Source organism: Chaetodon auriga, chromosome 6 (assembly GCF_051107435.1).
Source record: "Chaetodon auriga isolate fChaAug3 chromosome 6, fChaAug3.hap1, whole genome shotgun sequence".
In the NCBI taxonomy this organism is placed as follows: domain Eukaryota; kingdom Metazoa; phylum Chordata; class Actinopteri; order Chaetodontiformes; family Chaetodontidae; genus Chaetodon; species Chaetodon auriga.
Window position 1 is genome coordinate 14,243,908 of NC_135079.1, and position 20,500 is coordinate 14,264,407.

At 44.2% G+C, this 20,500-nt stretch overlaps 1 protein-coding gene across 2 annotated transcripts; it reads right to left on the reverse strand.

The window, feature by feature from the left end:
• Window positions 1–39: 39 nt before the first annotated feature.
• fam107b (family with sequence similarity 107 member B) lies at window positions 40–17,785 on the reverse strand. 2 transcript variants are annotated; one of them, XM_076733285.1, is made up of 4 exons: window positions 17,578–17,785; window positions 4,588–4,759; window positions 1,773–1,929; window positions 40–1,591 (listed from the first exon to the last, which is right to left on the reverse strand). In XM_076733285.1, the coding sequence occupies exons 2-4, from the start codon at window positions 4,713–4,715 to the stop codon at window positions 1,472–1,474; spliced, it is 405 nt and encodes a 134-aa protein (XP_076589400.1). In that variant the 5' UTR covers window positions 4,716–4,759; window positions 17,578–17,785; the 3' UTR covers window positions 40–1,471. The 2 variants fall into 2 exon arrangements, with proteins under 2 accessions (XP_076589400.1, XP_076589399.1); XM_076733284.1 differs by lacking the exon at window positions 17,578–17,785 and adding an exon at window positions 5,723–5,987.
• Window positions 17,786–20,500: the final 2,715 nt, after the last annotated feature.

The window sequence follows — 20,500 nt, forward strand, 5'->3', positions numbered from 1 at the left end:
AGCAGCACACACAAAAAAAGGAAAAATAAAAGGAAAGTCTTACAATTATATTTATTTAAAAGAAACTTCTGGAGAAGAACACAGGGTTATGTAGTTAGAAATCTGCTTCTTCCCATGAGAATAAGAGCCATCATCTCTTGTAGACCCACAAACCAGAATTTTGGACCCATAATATTATTGTGTGATATTTAAAAAATGACTACATGTGCACTTTAACACACAGAGTTATCTGTTTCTTACATTGAGTAACCAGTTTGGAACTGTGTATGGTATTTGCTACATACACTAGTTAAACTGCTTTGCGGGTGGCCACTTTAATTCAGATTCACTGCTTTTAAATTATCTGTGTGCACATTTATGGCTCCATTTTAAATACAGACAAAATATTAGTGAGAAAGTTCCAGGATGCGTCTCAGACTTGTTTCAGGAGCCATACATAAATCCCAAGAACTACCAATCAATGACATATTTTATGACCGCTGGCCTACATGTGTACCAAATCTTTTGTTCACAAAAGCACACAAAGACTGATCAGACACAGCTCAAGGTTCATTGTTATTGACCAACCTAACGAAAACTTAAATTATTTATTAAGTAACACTTTTATTCATACAAAACAACAGAATATATAAAGAAAAGGTCACTCTCATGCCTGGGAGTTGCACTATTGCTCAAAATTGCATTAGCTGAGGAAATGGCATGTTTAGAATTTAAAAAAAAAAATAATAATAATAAAATAAAGCAGACTTGAGTGTTTCACACGACCATACACTCCCTTTGTCCTGTTCTGGCTTCATAAACTATGCTGTAAAACAAACTAAAATACAGAACGACTAAAAGTGTCCTCCCCTATACCTGGGCTAAAAGCTACAAACATAAATAACAAAAGCACATTTGTTTGGCTTTTACATTACACAGCTTCAAGAGTCCATCCAGTGTCCACTTTTCCTTTTTTTGATTCTGATGATGAGAACAAAACAACAACGATAACAACATCGATAACAGTAAAGAGAAACGACAGCTTGCTGTAGAGAGAGGAGTGAAAACAGAGGGGATGAAAACTCCTGTTTGTGTGTGTGTGTGTGTGTGTGTGTGTGTGTGTGTTTATGTGTGTTTGGTTGTTCCTCCATCAGAGCCCATTGGAAGCTTGCTCGCCCTCGTCGAAAAGGCGTGTAACATGTCTGTGCGAGGTCCCTCCTGCGGGGGGTGCTGTGTGCTGCTGGATGGGTGTGAGGAGCAGAGGTGAGTACTGGCGGTCCGTGGCAGGCAGACAGAGGGGGGTCTTTAGTCTGTAAAGTCTCTCTCCTCACTGCAGGAAGGAACAGCTAGGTTGGGAAAGCCAGGAAGTTCATCTCCGACCACGGTCAGGTCACCACCACACACTCTCTCTCTTTTTGTGCACACACTCCTGACGTCTCCGTGCCCACAAACACGCGCACAATCAGCCAGACCCAGACACCCCTGCTGGTTTTTAGGTGGTTCGTTCCTCGCCATCGGCCTCCTGCTTGGTCCTGCGCAGGTTGCTCTTCATCTTGACAAACTCGGGGGTGTTCTCCTGTTCCTCCTCAATTTTCTGTTGCTCCAGTTCCTGCTGCAGGAGCACAGAGATCGACAAACTTAGATAAACAAATTATAGCAACATCTATAAACTGCACCTAGTTTCAGCTCGTAAACCCGGAGTCATTAACTTGAATCTCGATCAGATACAGTAACAATGTGCACACATCTGAGGGCCAGTGTGGGAGTTTATATTCACTCTTTCAATCATTTACCTGCTCTAGCTTCTGTTGTCTTTTCATGAGCTCTATCTCCAGGTCGCTCCTCTTCTTGTGCGCCTCCTGCTCCTCCTTCTGAGCCTTGAGAACTTGCTCCCTCTTTCTCTTCTCCAGAACCTTCTGGAGCTCAGGTTTGTTCTGAGGAGCCAGACCCCTGTGCAGAAACAATCAGCGAAACAGCATGTTAGTCCAATAAAGCTTGATGAGCAACTCTGCAGACAACCCGTGCTAATGACACCGCAGAGCCCCTCTCAGAGGCAGATTCACATTGAAGCGGAACAGATGATGACCATGACCTCATTCTGCTTTGACATGCAGATCTGTATTAGATGTTCTGGATTAAACATGTAAGTCTTATTTCAGGAAAGTTTTGATTCTGAGCCAATCACAGATTACTCCACATTTACCAATCTGCGTTTATGACGGCTGCCGGCATTGGAGCAGAGGGTTGAAACCATGGGCCGTGATGAGTTATTTGGAAAACAGAATGATTGTTACACAACTGCCTGTGCGTGAGCAGAGAAATTTAGAAGGAGAACAGGAACATCTTCGAGAAGTGTGAGTGTGTCTTGAGAAAACAGCAAAAATACCAAATGTTATGTAATGCTCCAAACTCCTCCAAATTACCAGGGAGAGGGGTGGGGGCTGAGGATGAGGCTTGGGAGTAGGGGTGCTTAAGACAGAGGGCAACAGAGATGAGTTAGAGCCAGCTCGGAAAGGCGAAGCCCAATAACCGGCAAAGCCTGCGAAGGATTAGGGAGGCAAAACAAAGTGCTGCAAAAAATAAAGAGCAGTAAGAGGACAGAGGCTATCTGCTGGTCAGAAATCTCACGCCCTCAGAAATTCAATCAGAAAACCATATAACCATGTTAGTTAACTCTCCTCAAGGTTACTGATTTTCCTTTCACTGTGAAAGCGTGACTCCTTCAGAGAAAACTCAGCGTGCCTACCTGACTGCACTCAAGCCACAACAGTGCCTGAATTAAATGCGCTATTAAGTCTTGACGATTACATAACTGAGCCCACGTTGTTCAAAGAAGGAGAAGGACTTAATTTACAATGAGGCACTACTTTATCTACCATCTCTGCTGCAGTTCAATGCTCTGGCTGATAGTGAGGGTCTTATGAAAGCACTTTACGGGCTGAAGCAGAGCAGAGGGGAAAAGACGTGATCGGGTCGGGCTGTTTTGTTGCACCTCACGCAGAAAGCCGGGAGGGTCAGGGTCACTGAAAGCAGTAAGACGGGCCATAAAGGTGCTTGCACCACTGTCCTTTGTAGGCGACATTTACATAATCACTGACCCTCCTGTCCACGACCCCTCTAGCAGACTAGGAGGAATGCGTGTTCAAAAGTCCCACACGCCAATACCTCCATCTGCTCAAATGCTTCACCAGTCTTGGTGACTGAATTTCTGAAATTCCTCCGCATATGTGTGTGTGCGTAGGAGGGGTCACCACAGCGAAGGTAGCAAAGGCAGAGAAAGGCCCTCAGCTAGAGACTGTTTTGTAATCTTGATTACATAACACATTTTTTTTTCTCATCGTGCAGCCATCCATCCATCCATGCATCCATCCAACCATCCCCTCCCCTCTCTCATCAGCGTGACTAATCCACTCGGCAGGACAGCTTTCTATACTTTCAGTACACGATACAGAGCCCAACGAAAACAAGTTCATCCCTCCAAAAGCCTCTAGATCTATCTCACAGACTCCTACTGATACTCCGTCTAGACTAGACGACTAGAAACAAATATTGTGCAGCATTTGGAAAGGAAGAGTGTTTTTTTCCCTCCTAATATTTTTTATTAAATTTCTTCCATGGCCCACCCCGGCCTCTTCTCTCCATCATTCCTTAATGCCCTGCTTCCATCACTACAATAGCACCTCACTGTTTGACCTGTGTCAGACGGAGCTTGGCTGCTCTGATGTAACAGCTGTCAACAGCATGTGTGTTTATATAGCTATTTATAGCTCGGGCACAAAGCTGCAGTCAAAAGCATCGAAAGCATGATCATTGGCCCTAGTACACATGTGTGCTCTCTCTCTCTCACACACAAACACACACACATACACACACACACACATTAAAACAGATGCATGAGTGCTCATGCAGATTGCATGAAATCCTGCGTTGCATGATCTAGTATTAATATCAGCCACGTCGGGTTTATCCTGTCCAGAGTATCTGTGTGACCTTCACACAACCAATTTTTGACACACTAATGCACTTGAGGGTTTATATAATCACTCCTATGAAAGATTTATATGCTGAGCTTTACATAATACTGCTGCTGGAGGGTGAAGGGACCAGTGAAGTCAACTTCAGTGACACGCTGCAGAAGCGTCAGCACGGCATGGATACTATCAGACCAATTACAAGACAGTGGCAGGGGAACTCATCCCCCATTAGTTAGAGGCTGAGCTAAATGAGCCTTGATCTGGGCACTGTGTTTCCTTGTCTAACCTGTTCTGGACAATGGCACACCTGATATTGCTGCCATAAACAAAGAGATGATGATAATCCGGAAACCACTGAACAGCAACAGAGTTTTACCACCCAATAAATGGATAAAGTATTATCTGTCCAATTATGCGCTCCACATGAAGAAATATTACTAAGTGCTTTTTATTGTCCGACTCACAGTCTGGGAATTAAGCTGTGTTTGTTCAACACTGCCCTGGTTTTGTTTCTGTGCCATAAACCGTGACAAAGCTTTGGGTTGCTACTTGTAAAATAAGAATCTCTGGGCGTGCCTATCAGGAAGCACATGAGACATAAAGAGGCAGAGGGTGTATTTTTCTGTCTCCTGACCTCTTCTGGTTCATGAGCAGCTCTCGGTGCAGGTCCTGGTGGTTACGGGAGTTCTTGACTGGGTTGATCAGCTTCTTGGGTTTGATGAGCTCATCACAGTCTCCCTCCAGATAGTCGGGCTCCGCCATGACACTCCTCCCCGGTGACAGCGACAGACCAGGGTCACACGGATCTGAATCGACAGGGACACATGAAATTTAACCATCACTGACACAACAGCTTCAGATGCAGCAACGCAGTGGTGACAGGAATCTTCTGATTCGTGCGGCAAAGGCGAACGTTTTTTAGGGACCTATTACTTCTCTGAAATGACACCTTTCACACTCTGATCAGAGAATCCGCCTGCTCCTCTGGCATAAGCTCAGAGTTTCTGAATAGTCTCCATAGTGATGGAGGGACTCGGTGCTGGAATTACATAATTTTTCCACCCTGAGTGAAGAGGAACATTTCATACTCCTATCAGGAGCCATATGGACAATAAAGAAGAGATGAATCAGGAAAGTTCTTTCAATGTCTGTCAGGCAAATAGTTATGGAAATATTTCAAAAGCTTCGAAAAACATTACAAACTCAAAGGGTCAGATCAGTGTTTTGACCCCCAAATGTGGGCACAATGCCTTTGGCCATTTCACTTAATTACCTTAAAACCAAATATATTTCGTATTTGACAAATATTGTATATATTGTATAAACCAGTTCATGTATGGAAATCTACCTGCTGACCACTGTATCAGACTATGTCTTGGAGCACTGTAAAGCTGAGAAACGACTGAGATACAGAAAGCTTGACCTCCTGCTGATCACGGGGCACATACAACAACACCAAAGCGAATAACTTTTATGGCAGCTGAGTGCCACTGTTCCCGAGCTTGATTTGCTCAGAGAAAACATCCTCACTCGCATGTGTCTGATAGCTCACATGCCCCATTTAAAACAATGAAAGACCAGGATTTCTAAATGAACACGTCAACACAGAAGATCTGACTAAAATGAGATCAGAAGAGTATCTGACTAAATTCATGTTCATTCCCTTTTAAAAACATATTTAATACATATAAGGCTTAAACAGCAAAGCACTCCATGTCTGTCTAGTGTTTAAATAAAAATGCACACAATTCAGTGTTGGCTTAACTCACCCTGAAGATGAGGAAAGACAGGGTATCTGAACATTGTCGTCATCTCTGCTATTCTGATTCGGAGATTTCCGAGGAAAGCTGTTCAAAAAACTCGCTGTCCCGTTTATCAGCGCAGAGCCGCACACAGGAGAGGTGCTTCGGTCTGAACAGCTGTCTGCTACTGAGCTGGCTGGATATCAAAGTCTGTTTTATAGCAACGCTCACACACAAACCCTCTCTCTCTCTCTCTCTCTCTCTCTCTCTCTCTCTCTCTCCTCCCTCCCTCACCTACTCCCCTCCCACTCACTTTCAATGTACATCTCTGGGCAAAGAACATATTCCTCTCTGATTAATACATTTTCTTCTTATCTCATGGAACTTCATGGTATTTTGGTATTCTTGATAAAACAGTCCCATGGAGGTAGAATTGCCAACAAAAAGTCTGTCTTTAAATAGCAGTAAATTGGCATAAAAGTACACTACAAAATAGCTGAGTCTGTTTAGTTGGATATTAGATAACAGAGTCACATGCATTTCGTCTCCCACAGTCTGAGGAATGACTCAGATTTATAAGCGATCATGTTCTCAGATGCCTGTGAGTGAGTTGCTCCCGTCTGCGCCTGATTAGAAGAGACTTACAGACTGAAAACACACTGATGTGTCGCAACGTGAGTGGGCCAATTATAGTCATCATTTGTACCAAAGATGCATTGTACTGCACGTGCTGCGTGTCCTCAGAATCAAAACATGCACGCAGAGGATCGCTGCAATGAGTTCAAGACACCACTAGAGGTCGACATTCTCGCATCCCTGAGAGGAAACCATGTCAGTTACATAACAAAGAAGCCCAGGATAAACATGGTTTGTGGCTGCACGCTGCAGAACAAAGAGAAATACCACATAATAGATACGCTTGATGCATGTCATGGAATAATGTTGACGGGTGGAAAACCTGCTTTTTCCACTCGGTTGCGATTAATAGTGGTGGGTAATCTCTTCCATAATCTCAGATTAGTAACCTTTTGAAAATTGTTTACTAACTCATGTGCCCAACACAAATCTTAAAATCCATGTACAATAAATGCATGTTAGTTACACAAGTTTAGGGTCAAGTTTGGAATAGAAAATATTTATAAATCTGTTCCTAAAAAGCAATTTTATTAATTCAATTAACAAGTATTTGCATCTACATAGTACATCACTGGCTAATGTTGTTGGGAACATGCTGGTTGCAGAACACTTTGAGACACAGCCAGGACATGATGTATGTGCATGTGAGATGGCAAAGGTGGGCAGAACAGCTTGTGGCTGCAATCAGGGGCTGCATGTGAGCACGCACATGCTGTGTACATCAAAGGCGGTTTCTGTTAATGCTGGTAGCGGGGCGTAGGGGAACTAACAGACTGGCAGTGTTGTCAAAAGTGTCCGTTAGCTCAACACATCTGCTCCTACTTCCTCTGCGCCCCCAGGGAGAGGGGAAGTGACATAGGGAGTTCAAAAGGAACCTCAAATTGGAGGCCTGCTTAAATTCGGCCTTATCACTGGTAGTTTGGCATGTTGTATTTAACATCCCTTCTGGTTTCACTTAAAGCTATACAGATAACATGTTTCACTACTGGTTAACATGTTTCACTATGGGTTAAAGTACAGCATCTAAAGAGTGCGTAAGATAACCAAGTTAACATGTTTCAATGTCAGTCAGTCAGTCAGTCAGTCAGTCAACGTTTAGTGCACGTCTTACTGTGTGTGGGTTTCAGAACGATGTAAAACTGTAAGAAACTGCCACAAACATGGTACAGTGCATTGAATGCAACACAACCGTGTAACAAAAATGTGGAAGCAACCCTCCAAGCACGTCAGCGTGTGGATCACAGCAGACCGTTTTTGGGACAACACTCCAGGAATCCCATTAAAACAGTTTGTTTATTGGTTTTGGAAACACACCCTTGCAGCACAGACCACAGGCACACACAGACAGATAATGAGCCTCCAAAAGACCTGGATCTCTAAAATGTCCAGGAGAAAGGGCGCCGCATTTAGACGACTCAAAACGTCTGAGCGTTCGGGGTAAAATGACAAAACAATGGAAAAGAAATTTTAAAAAGTGGGTCAGAGGAGACTGTAGGATGGGTGAAAAGGGAGTTAGCTGAAGACAGCTTTCCTCTGTTTACTTCACTCATCGTCATGACCGGAGTATGACTCTGATGTCATATGATGTGAAGTATCACATTTTTGAATTGGCTTCAGGAAACATCTGATTGATCATGTAAGAAAAATACCAAAAAGAAGGTCAAAAGTTAAATCCATGCAGAGGCTGAAACTCTACACATAGGTTTTCAGTGATATATCACTCATATCATGCTCACATACTTTTCACTGTGCAAATATGAAAAGAAAACCTGTGTTTGGCAGCTTTTTTTTACTTGAAAAACAGGAACTGGTTGAGTGTTTGATAAGCACGTTCCCATTAGCGACGGTGTGTGTGTGCGGGCGTGTGTGTAAGTGTACTCCACAGTGGCAGGTTGCATTAGAGCTGATAGAGTGACTTATCTCGGAAGGATAGAGTGCCTGCACCGTGCCAAGTGATTGCGTCACCGTGGCCGGCTCTGCTATACGAGCTAACACGCACAAAGACTTGCATTCATAACACAGACTCATTTCTCAATTTCCCCCTCAACTGTCATCTTCTCCAAGTTGCCATGGAAACCGGCCATCACCCGCACTTCGTTTAGTGACACAGCACAAAACACAGGAAGGAGCTGCTGCCAACTCATAGCGACACCTGAGGGCTGCAAATGGGCATCACTGAGGAGGCTTTCAACAGCAAAAATAAACACTTTAAAAACAGCGGCTTTTTCCAACATGGATGAATCAAATGACGCGATGTGAAAGGTGTTGCTCGTCGTGGCGTGCACGCAGAGGATTATCACAGACCTTCAGCAGAAAAGCTCTGACAAACCCACTGTATGATACCTGCCCAGCACTCAACCTGCAGGCAGACATTGTTAGCATCTAGCTGCTAAACACTGCAGAGTGCTTAGCAGCCAAAGAGCCAGATAGTTTTCTTAGTTTTGGAGACAGAAAACAGAGCTGAAAGAGGGTGAATACTGGACCCACCATAACATCACTTATTGGTTTTGGAGCCTCGAGTTTGGCATCACAGTTGTCGTCATCTTGTTTTTGGAGCCTGAAGTGACTATATTTGGATGACGGGGTGCAGCTGGGGAGGATATGCATTGCTCCACCTCTATCCTGATTGGATCTGACTGGTAGCACCCTATCAATCACAACACAGCCACGCCCTAAAGCTACCCAGCTTTATTGTCTAGTCTTAATCTATTCCACTCTTAATAGGACTATCATTTACAAAATGAACATTATGCTGTATTGAAGACTTAAAACTAGCTATTGAGACCATAAACTCATCCAGCAATGGATTATTGAGGTAATAGATCAAGTGAGAAATAGAGTCATTTTCTCATAAGCTTACAATTAGACCTGCTGGTCAGTAGAAGAAAATACAGATTTAAGGCACTTCAACATTGGCTTATCTTTTCAGACCCCTCTGTCAATTATTTGTATATTCTATGCAGATTACAAGAAACACAACTCCAACTGAATGCTTATGCTGCTCTGAGTCAGCGTGATGTGGGAATGGGCAAATGCATGCTAACATTGTTAGGTAGTGCTTGTTTTCCTCCTCGCCCTGTTGCTTCTGTGTGTTCCCTGCCCTCTTGTGGTCTTGTGTTGTCTTCCCTGTTTGTCTAGATTTGTGTACCGGCTGCACCTGCCGGCGACCTATGCCAGCCCTGCAAGTCGTCATTTCATCACTCAACTCCTTCACCTGCCTGTATATAAGCCCGGCGCAGTTCACCAGTATTCGTGGAATCGTCTGCTTGCCTCAGTGGTATTTCAACCAGTTACCCTTCTTGTGATTTTCTCTTATATCGTGCCTATGCTGACTTGGATTCTCTGCTCTCCTCTTCAGAGCTCCTTCCTGTTGGTGAGCCCTCAGCCCAGCCCCGTCTTGCCTGTGAAAAAGGAGTTTTTTGTTTCTGACCAGCTCAGAGCACTGTTTGCTCTCGCCTTTTGTTACAATTTTTCTGGACTGCTTGTTTAATAAATAAGTGTTTTTTCAGTTACCCACCCGTCTTCCTGAGTCTCTCCCTGAGTACATCACTGTGGGTTACTCGTTCTATTTGAGTGTGCTTGCAGCACATAACAAACATATCAACTTGTGATATGTGATATGTTATTTTTGGCTTCACAGCTGCTTCACGCTTACTACAGGCTCAAATACTCTGCACAAATGAATATGTATATATCTAGAAAAAACATCTTTGTGTGACAAGCCTTCTTCTTCGTCTAACCCAACAGAGAAGAGCGCAGATGGGCAGAAACACTAATGATGAGGGATGGAGAGGGGAACCTAAATTGGCCATTATGAGTGCTCCTCTTTCGTTTCACTGCCAAGCAAGCAAACAATACTGTGAATGCTACAAGAAAAGACAGCTACGACAAATGGATCATGACTGACACGGAAGACAAAATGACATGGTTTAGCTTTCGTGAGTCAAGAGTGGCCTTCCTCCTGCTGCAGCCTCAACAGACAGAAAAAAACGAAGGCAAGGAGAGCAGCTGGTAGCCTGCTTCACCATCTGACCTTCCTGTCCTCCTCCAGGATGCAGGCACAAACAGAGCAGACCATCCAGTGCTCTGCGCAGGGTGGGGTTGGGCTGTCAACGGTCAGTGGTTGCGAACACATGGCTGACCACACCCACTCCAGCATCAGCGAGCCAGGAATTGTTTTCAACAGCGTCCTGCACAGCGGCAGGCGGGGGTCAGGTTTATAAAAAAAGGATTGATCAACATGTCAACATCTGGTCTGATATGTGCTGATCATAGACACATGAAAAGCAGGGCCTAGATCAGATCATTTTTTCACTCATTGGTGGCTCTTAATGGTTAAATAGAGGCTGAGAAGAGCAGCTCCATAAGACTGAATAGAGAGGAGATGGCAATGATTTTTGCCTTCGTAAATTTTTTTGATATTAGCTGCAGCTTATGAGAGCTAACACACCAAATGAATGAATGAGTAAAATTTCATGAAAAACTGAAGACCAATATCTCATATAGCATTTTCTTGAAACTTAATTCTCTGTCTCGTTCCATATAGTCTCTCTTGTTCAATCTCCATTTATCTTTTCTTTTTGGCCAGATCCCGTCTATTCCACTCACAGATGGGAGGTCCACCCCCCAGGGGAAATTGCGTCATCAATACCCCTAAAGCATCCCCCACACCCCGTTCTCTCTCTCTCTCTCTCTCTCTCTCTCTCACACACACACACACATCCTTTCCCCCCTTGCTGTGTGTTACAAGCCGGACAGATCCGATTCTCCTAGCCTTTCGGTTAATGAAGCGGCCATTCAGCCATAAATAGGGGAGGCCCTAATTAAAACACACAGATAGATGAGCTTTTAACTGGCAGCTGTGGGGGGGTGGGGGAGGGAGAGCAGGGGTGTGTGTGTGTGAGGGAGAAAGTGAGATGGAAAGTGAAGGAGATACAGAGAGTTGGGGGATCTTGTCGTAACAATGAGCTCATTTCCCAGACAGGCCCTGTGCATGTGCGTATGTACATGCTCATTTACAAGCCCCCCCTCGACGCCACATAAATCATGGTGGGCATCGCAGTGACGTCCATGTCCGCATTATTTCCAGAGCACAGAATCAAACAATAGAAACACACATCATCCTGTCACTCGCAACTACAAACACATATGAAGTCAGCTTCAACTTAAAAAAAGGACCAGCCCACATTCCCACAGTATTTGTTTTACTGTACAGGCCTGTGTAGGCAAAATAGTGTGTGAGTGCAAATGACACTCCCCAACTGTCCTGCCAGTGCATGCCAAAGAAGAAGGCAGCCAATAAGATAAGACAAAACATGAACACCATGAACGAGTCAGGAGCACAAACACCTTTCTGTCTGTTCACAATGCAAACGCAAAGTTTGACTCTTGCTACTTTTGCTCGAGTAAAAAGCCCAAATTTATCGTTACCACCAGTCTTCAGAGGATGACTGCGTGACCGTTGACTGAAGATGTGGTCTTTATTCAAGTATAGCCAGACGACACATACAGCTAACATTCCTAACATTTGGCTAAAGAGGACTGAATTATGAGATGATCTGAGGGAGAAACAACGAAAAACCGTGAGAGTGAAATGGTTCCTCAAAAGTATGCTTGGGAGTTTGGGGGTTGAGATCTGTTTCGTATTTCCTGCCTTGGAGTGGGGGTCTGACGCAGAGGAGAAAGAGGAGCAGGGGAACTCTGGGGCCTCATTGTGGACTGACCTCCGAAAAGCATCCATCCTGCTCCCACAACACGATGATGTCACTGGGGAGACGCCAGGGTATGGGAATTTACAATCAGGGGTTTAAGGCTCATAAAGCACAGATGCGCGCACACACACACACACACACACACACACACACACACACCCACACAGTGAAAAGATAATGTAACACATAGTGCATCATGTGAGGGAGGAATAAGCTGTGTGTGTGTGTGTGTGTGTGTGTGTGTGTGTGTGTGTGTGTGTGTTTGAAATCCCTGATGTCATTAAAGGAGTACTTGCTCTACGGACTGTCATGATGAAAAGTAAACACCCAAACTCATTAGCAGCCAGGAGCGATAGCTCATACAAAAACATGTGAATTACTGTGACTCCTAGCCTCGCTCTCTTCTCCTCATGGTGACTGCATGCATTCAAGGGCCTTAAGCTCTTCAGGTACCAGGACGTTAAACAGCAACCGATGTTGAGGAAGTTTGAAATGGACATTTAAATTATCGTGTCACACAAAGGCCTTTGTTGTACCCCCGGCACTATAATTTTGGATAACAAGTAAACATAGAGGAACCTTAACAACTCTACTTCTCGAGTCCATGATCTGCAGAAGGAAGTTCTTGTTCTCCATTTGAAAAGGTTACAAACAAAACAGCACATTCATCACGTAGGCTATGATTTCATGTACGATGTTAATGTGACTCTGGGGTCTGATTTGAATCAGAGTTGTGACCCCGGGCCTGAAAACAGCCGTCTTCTTGCTGCAGCTCTTCAAATCTGTGTTACTTTCCATCCCTCTTCGTGTCTTGCATCTCTTGGATAACCACAGTGGCTGCATTTGGTCTTGTCTGATTATAATGTGGGTTTCACTGCTTCCATATCTGGCTTTTAAGAGCTGATTGCAATTTGAGAAGTTTCCAGATCGGTCAGCTGACATGCTTTGACTGCTGTCTTTAAAATGACAAGAACAACTGACACCTTTCACTGTTAACACAAGCGCAAGTCGTTCACCTTAAGCTGCGATCTCTCCCTCTGAATATAAACATGCCTGTATTGACAGTTTTTTGTTCAGCATTGACCGAAGTTATTTAATGCGGTGGCACTCCTGCACAGCCCTGTTGCCACACATTGTGAGCCCCGGACTGAGGCAGATTACAGAATGAATGGGATGGATTGAAAGGGCACAGACACCACTTTGAGTCACACTGTAGGAATGTGATGAACCTGCAAAGTGATTATTGCTTTGGGCACACAGCAGCATGCACATGTAGGGGCGCGCACACACATCGCCACAGACCTATATCCCCTATACTGATGATCTCTGAGTGACAGAAACACTTGGATGGACGCTATGTGCACTTTTAAGAAGGTTCAAACCAAAGTGCTTACTCGCACCAAATCCTGAACACATGTCGTGAATAATTGGTGGGGGGTACAGTTTGGGGTCACACCTGTCAGTCAAATACAAAAGGCTGATGTATACTCTCTCACAGCTGACACTGACACATGGTCCTGTATGTATATGTATAGATCTGACGAGAACAGGTGGACTGAGCCAGATGAACAACACATGCACAGAATCCAGACTGTTTTTCCATATAGACACACCCTAAGAAGACAAATTATAGACAGAGCACATGCATGTTTCATGTGGCTCCTCCTCGCCGAGCTGTAAACATGCGCTCATATACTGCACATTCCTCACACACATCATCCTTTTAAATGCGGGTCCAATGTCTGTCTCTTTGGCGGTGTAAAAGCCATATAGTTAAAAAGCCACAGCCGCTCTGTCTGGCTCAGCAGTGTGAAGTGGCGTTCAGTCATAAAGGAAGAGTCTTTGTTATGGCTCGGCTGTCTGTTCCAGTTCCAGATTCAAAGCTTTGTGCTTTACTGCTGCTCTTTCCTCATGGAGCACAGTCACGCCCCTCCTCGCCGTCTACTGGCTGAGCCCAGCTGGGAGCTCGATTCTCATTGGCTGGGGGGCACACCGGGGAGGATTTGGGAGGTTCTCCTTTGTTTACATGCTTGCAGAGAAAACCCCACAAACAACTGTTACCTTGGGCAACCACACAATCTTCAGTTAGCCAGACAGACAGACAGACAGACAGGCGTGCAAGCTGATCGTGCATGCACACACACATCTAATGAGGTAACCAGGTGTTCAAAAACAGGCCAAATGAAGCGTCTTTGTTCACTCTGATTCCATGCTTTACGCCCGCCGTGACGCAAAATATAGATATGTACATGCATATTTTTAGTTGGACAGTCGGCAATCATGTGGTTTCATTGTCTGATGAAACTTTCCAAAGCATGCATGGGTATATGTTCTGTAAGGCCCGTTAGCTTCAGGCAGTAACAGACAGAAGTGGCTCTGCTCCTCTGTGGGAGAATGTTCCTGTTTGTGTTTGTAATAAGACAGGATCATATATCTTGATACTGACTTACAAAGAGCTTAATCCAATTCATGAAGCTCAGACTCCCAATGACTCTATACTTCAACCTAACAAGCTACAAGGCATCTGGAGTCTGCGTGCGCGCATGTATCAGCCTTTCTCCTATGAAAGTGGTCAGCACAGTAATGGTGCTTTATTGTGATTGAAGCTCCAGCACAACAACAGGAAGATCAATGGGATTCTTTGAGAAGTTGAGTTCCTGTAGGAGTGTTGCCTCTAGCCTTTTGTATGCATTTATCTAATCTCTCTTTTATGGGTAAGTCAACATCAAGTCCTGAGCCTGCTCACAGCAAAGTCTCTACATATCTCACCCACACTCACACACACACACCCCGACCAGCTCTCAATCAGGAAACCCAATACCTTAATTGTGACATCATAACCTAAAACCATGGCAACAAAACAGCGCCGTGTAAACAGATCCTTTGTCCTGTTGTAGGGTTCTGTGATTGCATCACTTGTGTTTGCACAAACCATGCTCACACAGAGCTGCAGTGCCAAGTGAAATGTGCTTCTAGCATTGGATAATTAAAAAAGAGGTCGATTGCAAATAGTTGGTATCAAATGCTTTGTCATATCTTTATGGTCCCCTTTCAGGAAACTGTCTAGCTGAGGTGTCAAGCCAGCAACATAGTAATATATCTTGTGTAATGATCAATTTAGGTAGTAGGTGACAGTCAACCACACCTCCCCGCTCAAAGAATCTATGGCATTTGCTTTTTCCTTAATCGTTATTGTTTCATTTCACAGAAGTTGACTTATTCCTCATGATTTTAGAGGAAGTGCAGCAAAAATTGTGAAGTTTTACATGATAATGACATTATGCATATTTTCAATTGTAAAGTTTGAGGAACAACAACTAAAATAAGTGAAGTCCAAAACTCTGTTGCACAAATTTCCAATCTATTATGTAACCCAGGATACTGTTTAGCCGAGGTGGCGCACCACCCACATTCTACACATCTTGCGCCGTGATAGTGAGTAGATGATGGCTTAAACAACAGACACACAACAAATTTGTTCAATTCAAAGTAACACCCGGCCCCACGCTCCCAATTTTGGATCATGGAAAAGAGGACAAAACACCGGCCAAATCAAAGCCTCCCCGCAGGCTGGAACTGGACAGAGTGGAGACGTGTTTGGTGAAACCATGAAGACTCCACTCTCAGCAAAGAGGCCCTCTGAAACCTCACTCTTTGTTTACATGGCTCATTACAGGGTGAAAGAGTCCAACATTTGCTACAAGGTAGTCTTTCACCATCGGTGAACAGCATGTTTGTGAAGAGCTAGTAGCAGAGCCGGATCATGAAACGCACACACGGGAACACCGTGTCTGGTGCGGTGTGCGGTGCCTCAGGATCAGTGCGTTCTGCTGACTAATGAAGATTCTGTGCCCACAGACAGACCAGCAGGACTGCGGGAGATAATACTGTCAACACACATGTGGTTGCCAGTTATCCCTCCTGGACACACACCCATTCCTGCCCCAAATACCTTGATTTTCTTGAGGTCAGCATAAGTCCTTGACATAGACTCAGATTCTGTAATGATATATCTCAGAAATGCAACAGAACCACTAATGGACACGTGCCATTATAGCATGGAAACTCGCTTCATTCACATATTTAAATTCTTTTGAGTGCAGTAATAATGGAGCAGAGAGCATTCTGGTTGTAACACCCACCACACGCACACACAGACAGTGACAGCATCAGGCCTTACGGGAAGCAGAAGGCAGCAAGGGAGACAGACTAAGAGAAACAGGAGAGAGGAGGAAAGGAGGGGGTTCAAAGATCAGAAAACAGATGTAAATCGTTTAGCAAACTCCTCTCCAAATGACTAACACATGTGCGAGAAACTTTCCCCTCCTTGCGCACACACACGCGCACCCACACTCTGCACCTAAACAGTATAACACACTCAACCATCCCACCTGCTTTTGTCACTTCTCCTCTCACCAGAACACATCTCGTGAACCAGAGTTAAACTCCATCACCGGTTAAAGCTGCTCAGTTGTGTTTGCCTGGTTGCCATTCAGCCTCCACCCAGCAAACACACACTCAACCCTCTGGCCCGAGCTGGGTTCAACCCTGTTTGTTTAACGTCTTGTTAAAGTTTGACAGCAACGCTCTGAGCCTCTGTGAAAAAGAAACGCCAGAAGTTTGAGACTCGCAGGCCTGTTGCCAAATAAAATAAAATAAAAGAACACACACCTCTTCACATGACAGTTGCACTACGTGCCTGATGACAGCGCAGGCCTGTGTCAGCTCTGACTGAAGCCATGTGTGTGTTGACACAGGGCAGCAGTCATTGCTGAGCTATTACACACACTCTTACTCACACATGATGATTTCAGAAACAGCTCATCTATATAAAAAAAGTGCCCCTTAAATGCTGTTTGCCACACAGCTGAACCTCATTTCAACAATAAAGATGACTTTAGTTGTAGGCTATGGTGACAAATACTGCAAAAAGCAGAGCCGGGTCTTGTGTTGTACAGACTTTAAAGACATCTGAGGATAGAAAAAAGAAAGAAAAAAAAGACTTGGGGCTAAATGAATAACCTTGACTTGTCTTAAAAACAGAGTGGGTCTACGTTTTTGAAGAACTGTGTACAGATATTGCCAACTGTACTACCACATGTGAGCCATAACATCTTCTCTGAATGCCACAGACACACTGGGAATAACAAACCGATTTTCCTTTTCTTCTACTATTCTTCTCCCACAGTACAAAGTATCAGCTGCCTGAGTACTATCAGTCCAAAGTAACTGTAGTCTGTACGAGCTGTACAACGTGTTTGTTCCTCACTGTCCCGTCTGCTTCAGTCATGCGCTGCAACAAAAGGAGACAATGAAACAAGAGTTTGCATTTTGCAATCTCATTCTCTCTCTCCTCGGTCTTCTCTTTTTCCGCCTTACTTTCCAGTTTTCACTCCCAAACCCGCTGCTTTTGCCGACGGGAGCAGACGGACACTTAACCCGCGCCGCTTTTGTTGGTGAAACAAGCTTGCGAAAAACGCACGAGCTCCAGACACACATACACATACACGCGCGCGCGCACACATACACACCTACCTCAGAGTCGAGCCCGACGCGACTTCTCCAACAGAAGTTGTTTAATATTTAAAAATGACAAAGTGGTTCAGGCCACATCGGTGCCTCTCCGGATCACTTCTTGGGGTTGAGGTGTGTCCGCGCGACTCTGTCTCAGTAAACTGTTAGTTGGCCCTCGCGCACACATATGCGCTCAGTCAGGACCCATAGAAAATGTAAATGCAAGATGGGTGGGAGGGCTGGTGTGACGTCACACAGGGACTCCTCCTCCTCTGTCTTCATGTGCCGGATGAGTGGGGACTCCTCGAGCTCAGGGCGGGGCGTGGAAGGAGCGCGCGCGCACCCGCAAACACACGCGCACACAAATGAACACTGGATTTTACAGTTTCTTCAGTACTTAGCGGAAAAGTATATTTTTCTTTTTTCTTTAAACAAACTTGCGTGTTGTCTTCAAAAGGTATTAGTGCTCAAATTGTGCTTCATACAATTGTATTTTTTCTCATTATTTCCAGTGATATTTAAATACAATTTCTTTGTGACGCAGAAAAATGTTGGTCTTCATGCTGAAAGTGTTTTGTTTTCCACCCCTGAGCATACTTTCTACCTTAGGTGCCTGAATTAAAGTCTAAATGTGTAAATATCCTAAACTTTTGTTTTTCACAGAACTTATTTTCTGCAGTAACACAAAATCCAATGGAAGAATCTTCTTGGCTTTTGGTTGAAGAAAGCAGAATGATATTCCAAATGAACCGTGCATTATATTATACACATTTATCCAAAATTCAGCCTGACTAGGCCTCTTTGGTGAGTTTGGCATCTCTGCTATTTATATATGTATATTCTGTGGGTTTGAACAATGTTTGGCTGCACAGAATTTGTAATTGCTTGAGCCTATAGTGTCCCTCAAATATAGATGTTTTGCTTTCTTTAAGAACTTCTGTGTGAAGTTTTCATTATTCCCTCTGGTCAAACTTTTTATCATTCAACACTCTGATTACAATAGATCAGTCTGCTGTTTGTTATTGTCGCTGACTGAATATCCTGAGCATTCCTTGTGATAAAGAGTAATCAGCTTACTGATGAAGGGTCAGTGGATCTGCTTATCCACCATCCTTCTGTTAAGTCGGCTCACTGAAACCCCTAGTTTCAGGGTGCCCTTCTAATTTCATGGGGCGTATATTCTTCTTGACTATATCTCATTGATTTGATTGCTGCACAACAGCCAGAGCAGGCTTACTGGAAATGACAGAAAGAACAGAAAACAGCCCAAGGGTCATATTTGAAATCTAAACATGTGGGAAATGGGGACGTCAGAGAAGTAAAGCATTCCTAAGGACCTTCTCATAATTTAGGAGGGGGGTGACTCAAAGTGTTGAGCTGAACAATAGGATGAGTCATTAGAGGGGTCGCCTCTGACAGAGAGGACACTCCCTCCAGAGACCACCATGCTCAGAGCTCCCACCATGCAGGAAACAGATGTGTGCGCACTGTAAAGTAGAAGCTGAATGAGAAATCGAATGTCAGAGCAACAGCGATTGCGCAAGTCGTGCAAGCCAACCTCACCACACTATTTCACATGTCTACAGCTTGAATAAATAGTTCGACATTTTGGGAAATATGCTTATTCACTTTATTCACAGAGAAGACTGATACTCTCATGTCTCTACGGCAAATATGTAACTAGAGCCAGCAGTCAGTTAGCTTAGCTTAGCTTAGCTTAGCGTAAAGACTGGTAACAGGTAGAAACAGCTAGCCTGGTTCTGTCCAAAGGTGACAAACCCTGCTTACCAGCACCTCTATAGCTCGCTAATTAGCTTGCCACATCTTGTTTTTTCAATCCTTACAAAATGTGTAAAAACATCAATTTTGTCATTTTAAGAGGGATTATGTTTTTGACCATTTCTAGGCTAATTGCTAATACCAATTGCTAGGCAACCACTGGCAACACCAGGAAGTTACTGTTATGAAATAGTCCTGTTTGTCCATGACAGTGGCATTGGTCTGTCATTACCTCATCTGCTTGTGATAGACAGGCTTGTCAGACTAAAATAAACACTTTCACTGTTATTTCAACTCAGATCATATTAAATTTAAAACCTGAGCCTCTATAGGAAGAAAGCACTTCCTCGCTGCCATGACATCGGGCACAGTTCGGCACAGATGTGGCATCTGTCAGTGGTTTCCGCCTGGTTTCAGAGAACCAGAGTTTCGTAGTTCTTCTTCAAAACCACAACTGAGATGAAGAGTTTCAGTGGGACAGTTACGCTGCAGAGACACGCCCAGTGGTTTGGAAAAGTGAAAACCCCTTTTTACTGCTCCAGAAAAGACCCACATAAACCCACTGTACTCTTTACGGTGATCACTGACAGTTTTTGTTATGCATGTCCACAATGTGATGACAGCTCAGTGTGACTGACCTGTGTTGACTGAATATATCCTTTACTGTAAATAAAGGCTGATTGGGTGATGCAGGCAGGTTTGGACACTGAAGGTCATGTTGTTGCCTCTTCCTGCATGTAGATGGGGTGGTGGTGGTGTGTGTGGGGGGTTTCCTCACTCACTGTCACTGCCTTGAACTGGACAGCTTTACTGCCTCCTCCTCTCTGTCTCACACTGCTAGTATCTGAAGACTGTAGGAAAGATGTTTCTGTTATCGCCCCAGGGTTTCCCACAGTTCGTGTGTGTGTATGTAGGTTTGCATGTGAGGCTGCTTGTTTTTTTCTTTGTCAGTCCTCCAAGGGCCTCCACATTAAACAGGATGTGGCGGTTATCTGAAAACCATGGTGACACATAGGTCTTCCTGTAAGTGAAGGCAGGTCTTAAAACTGATAATAATGAATCTTTTTTGGCATTTGAGGATTATTCTTCTCTGGAAAAGAGTATCCTGCTCATGAGATGTATACTCAGACACAAAGTCCAATTTTTCTGCTCATTTTTTGTGCAG

Excerpts from the sequence above, each read along its gene's own strand:
- fam107b (XM_076733284.1), bottom strand. The coding sequence starts at position 5,765 with ATGACGACAATGTTCAGATACCCTGTCTTTCCTCATCTTCAGG. Across the intron at positions 4,760-5,722 it reads TGTCTTTCCTCATCTTCAGG|ATCCGTGTGACCCTGGTCTG; the intron begins GTGAGTTAAGCC and ends CTGTCGATTCAG. Across the intron at positions 1,592-1,772 it reads GACAACAGAAGCTAGAGCAG|CAGGAACTGGAGCAACAGAA; the intron begins GTAAATGATTGA and ends GTGCTCCTGCAG.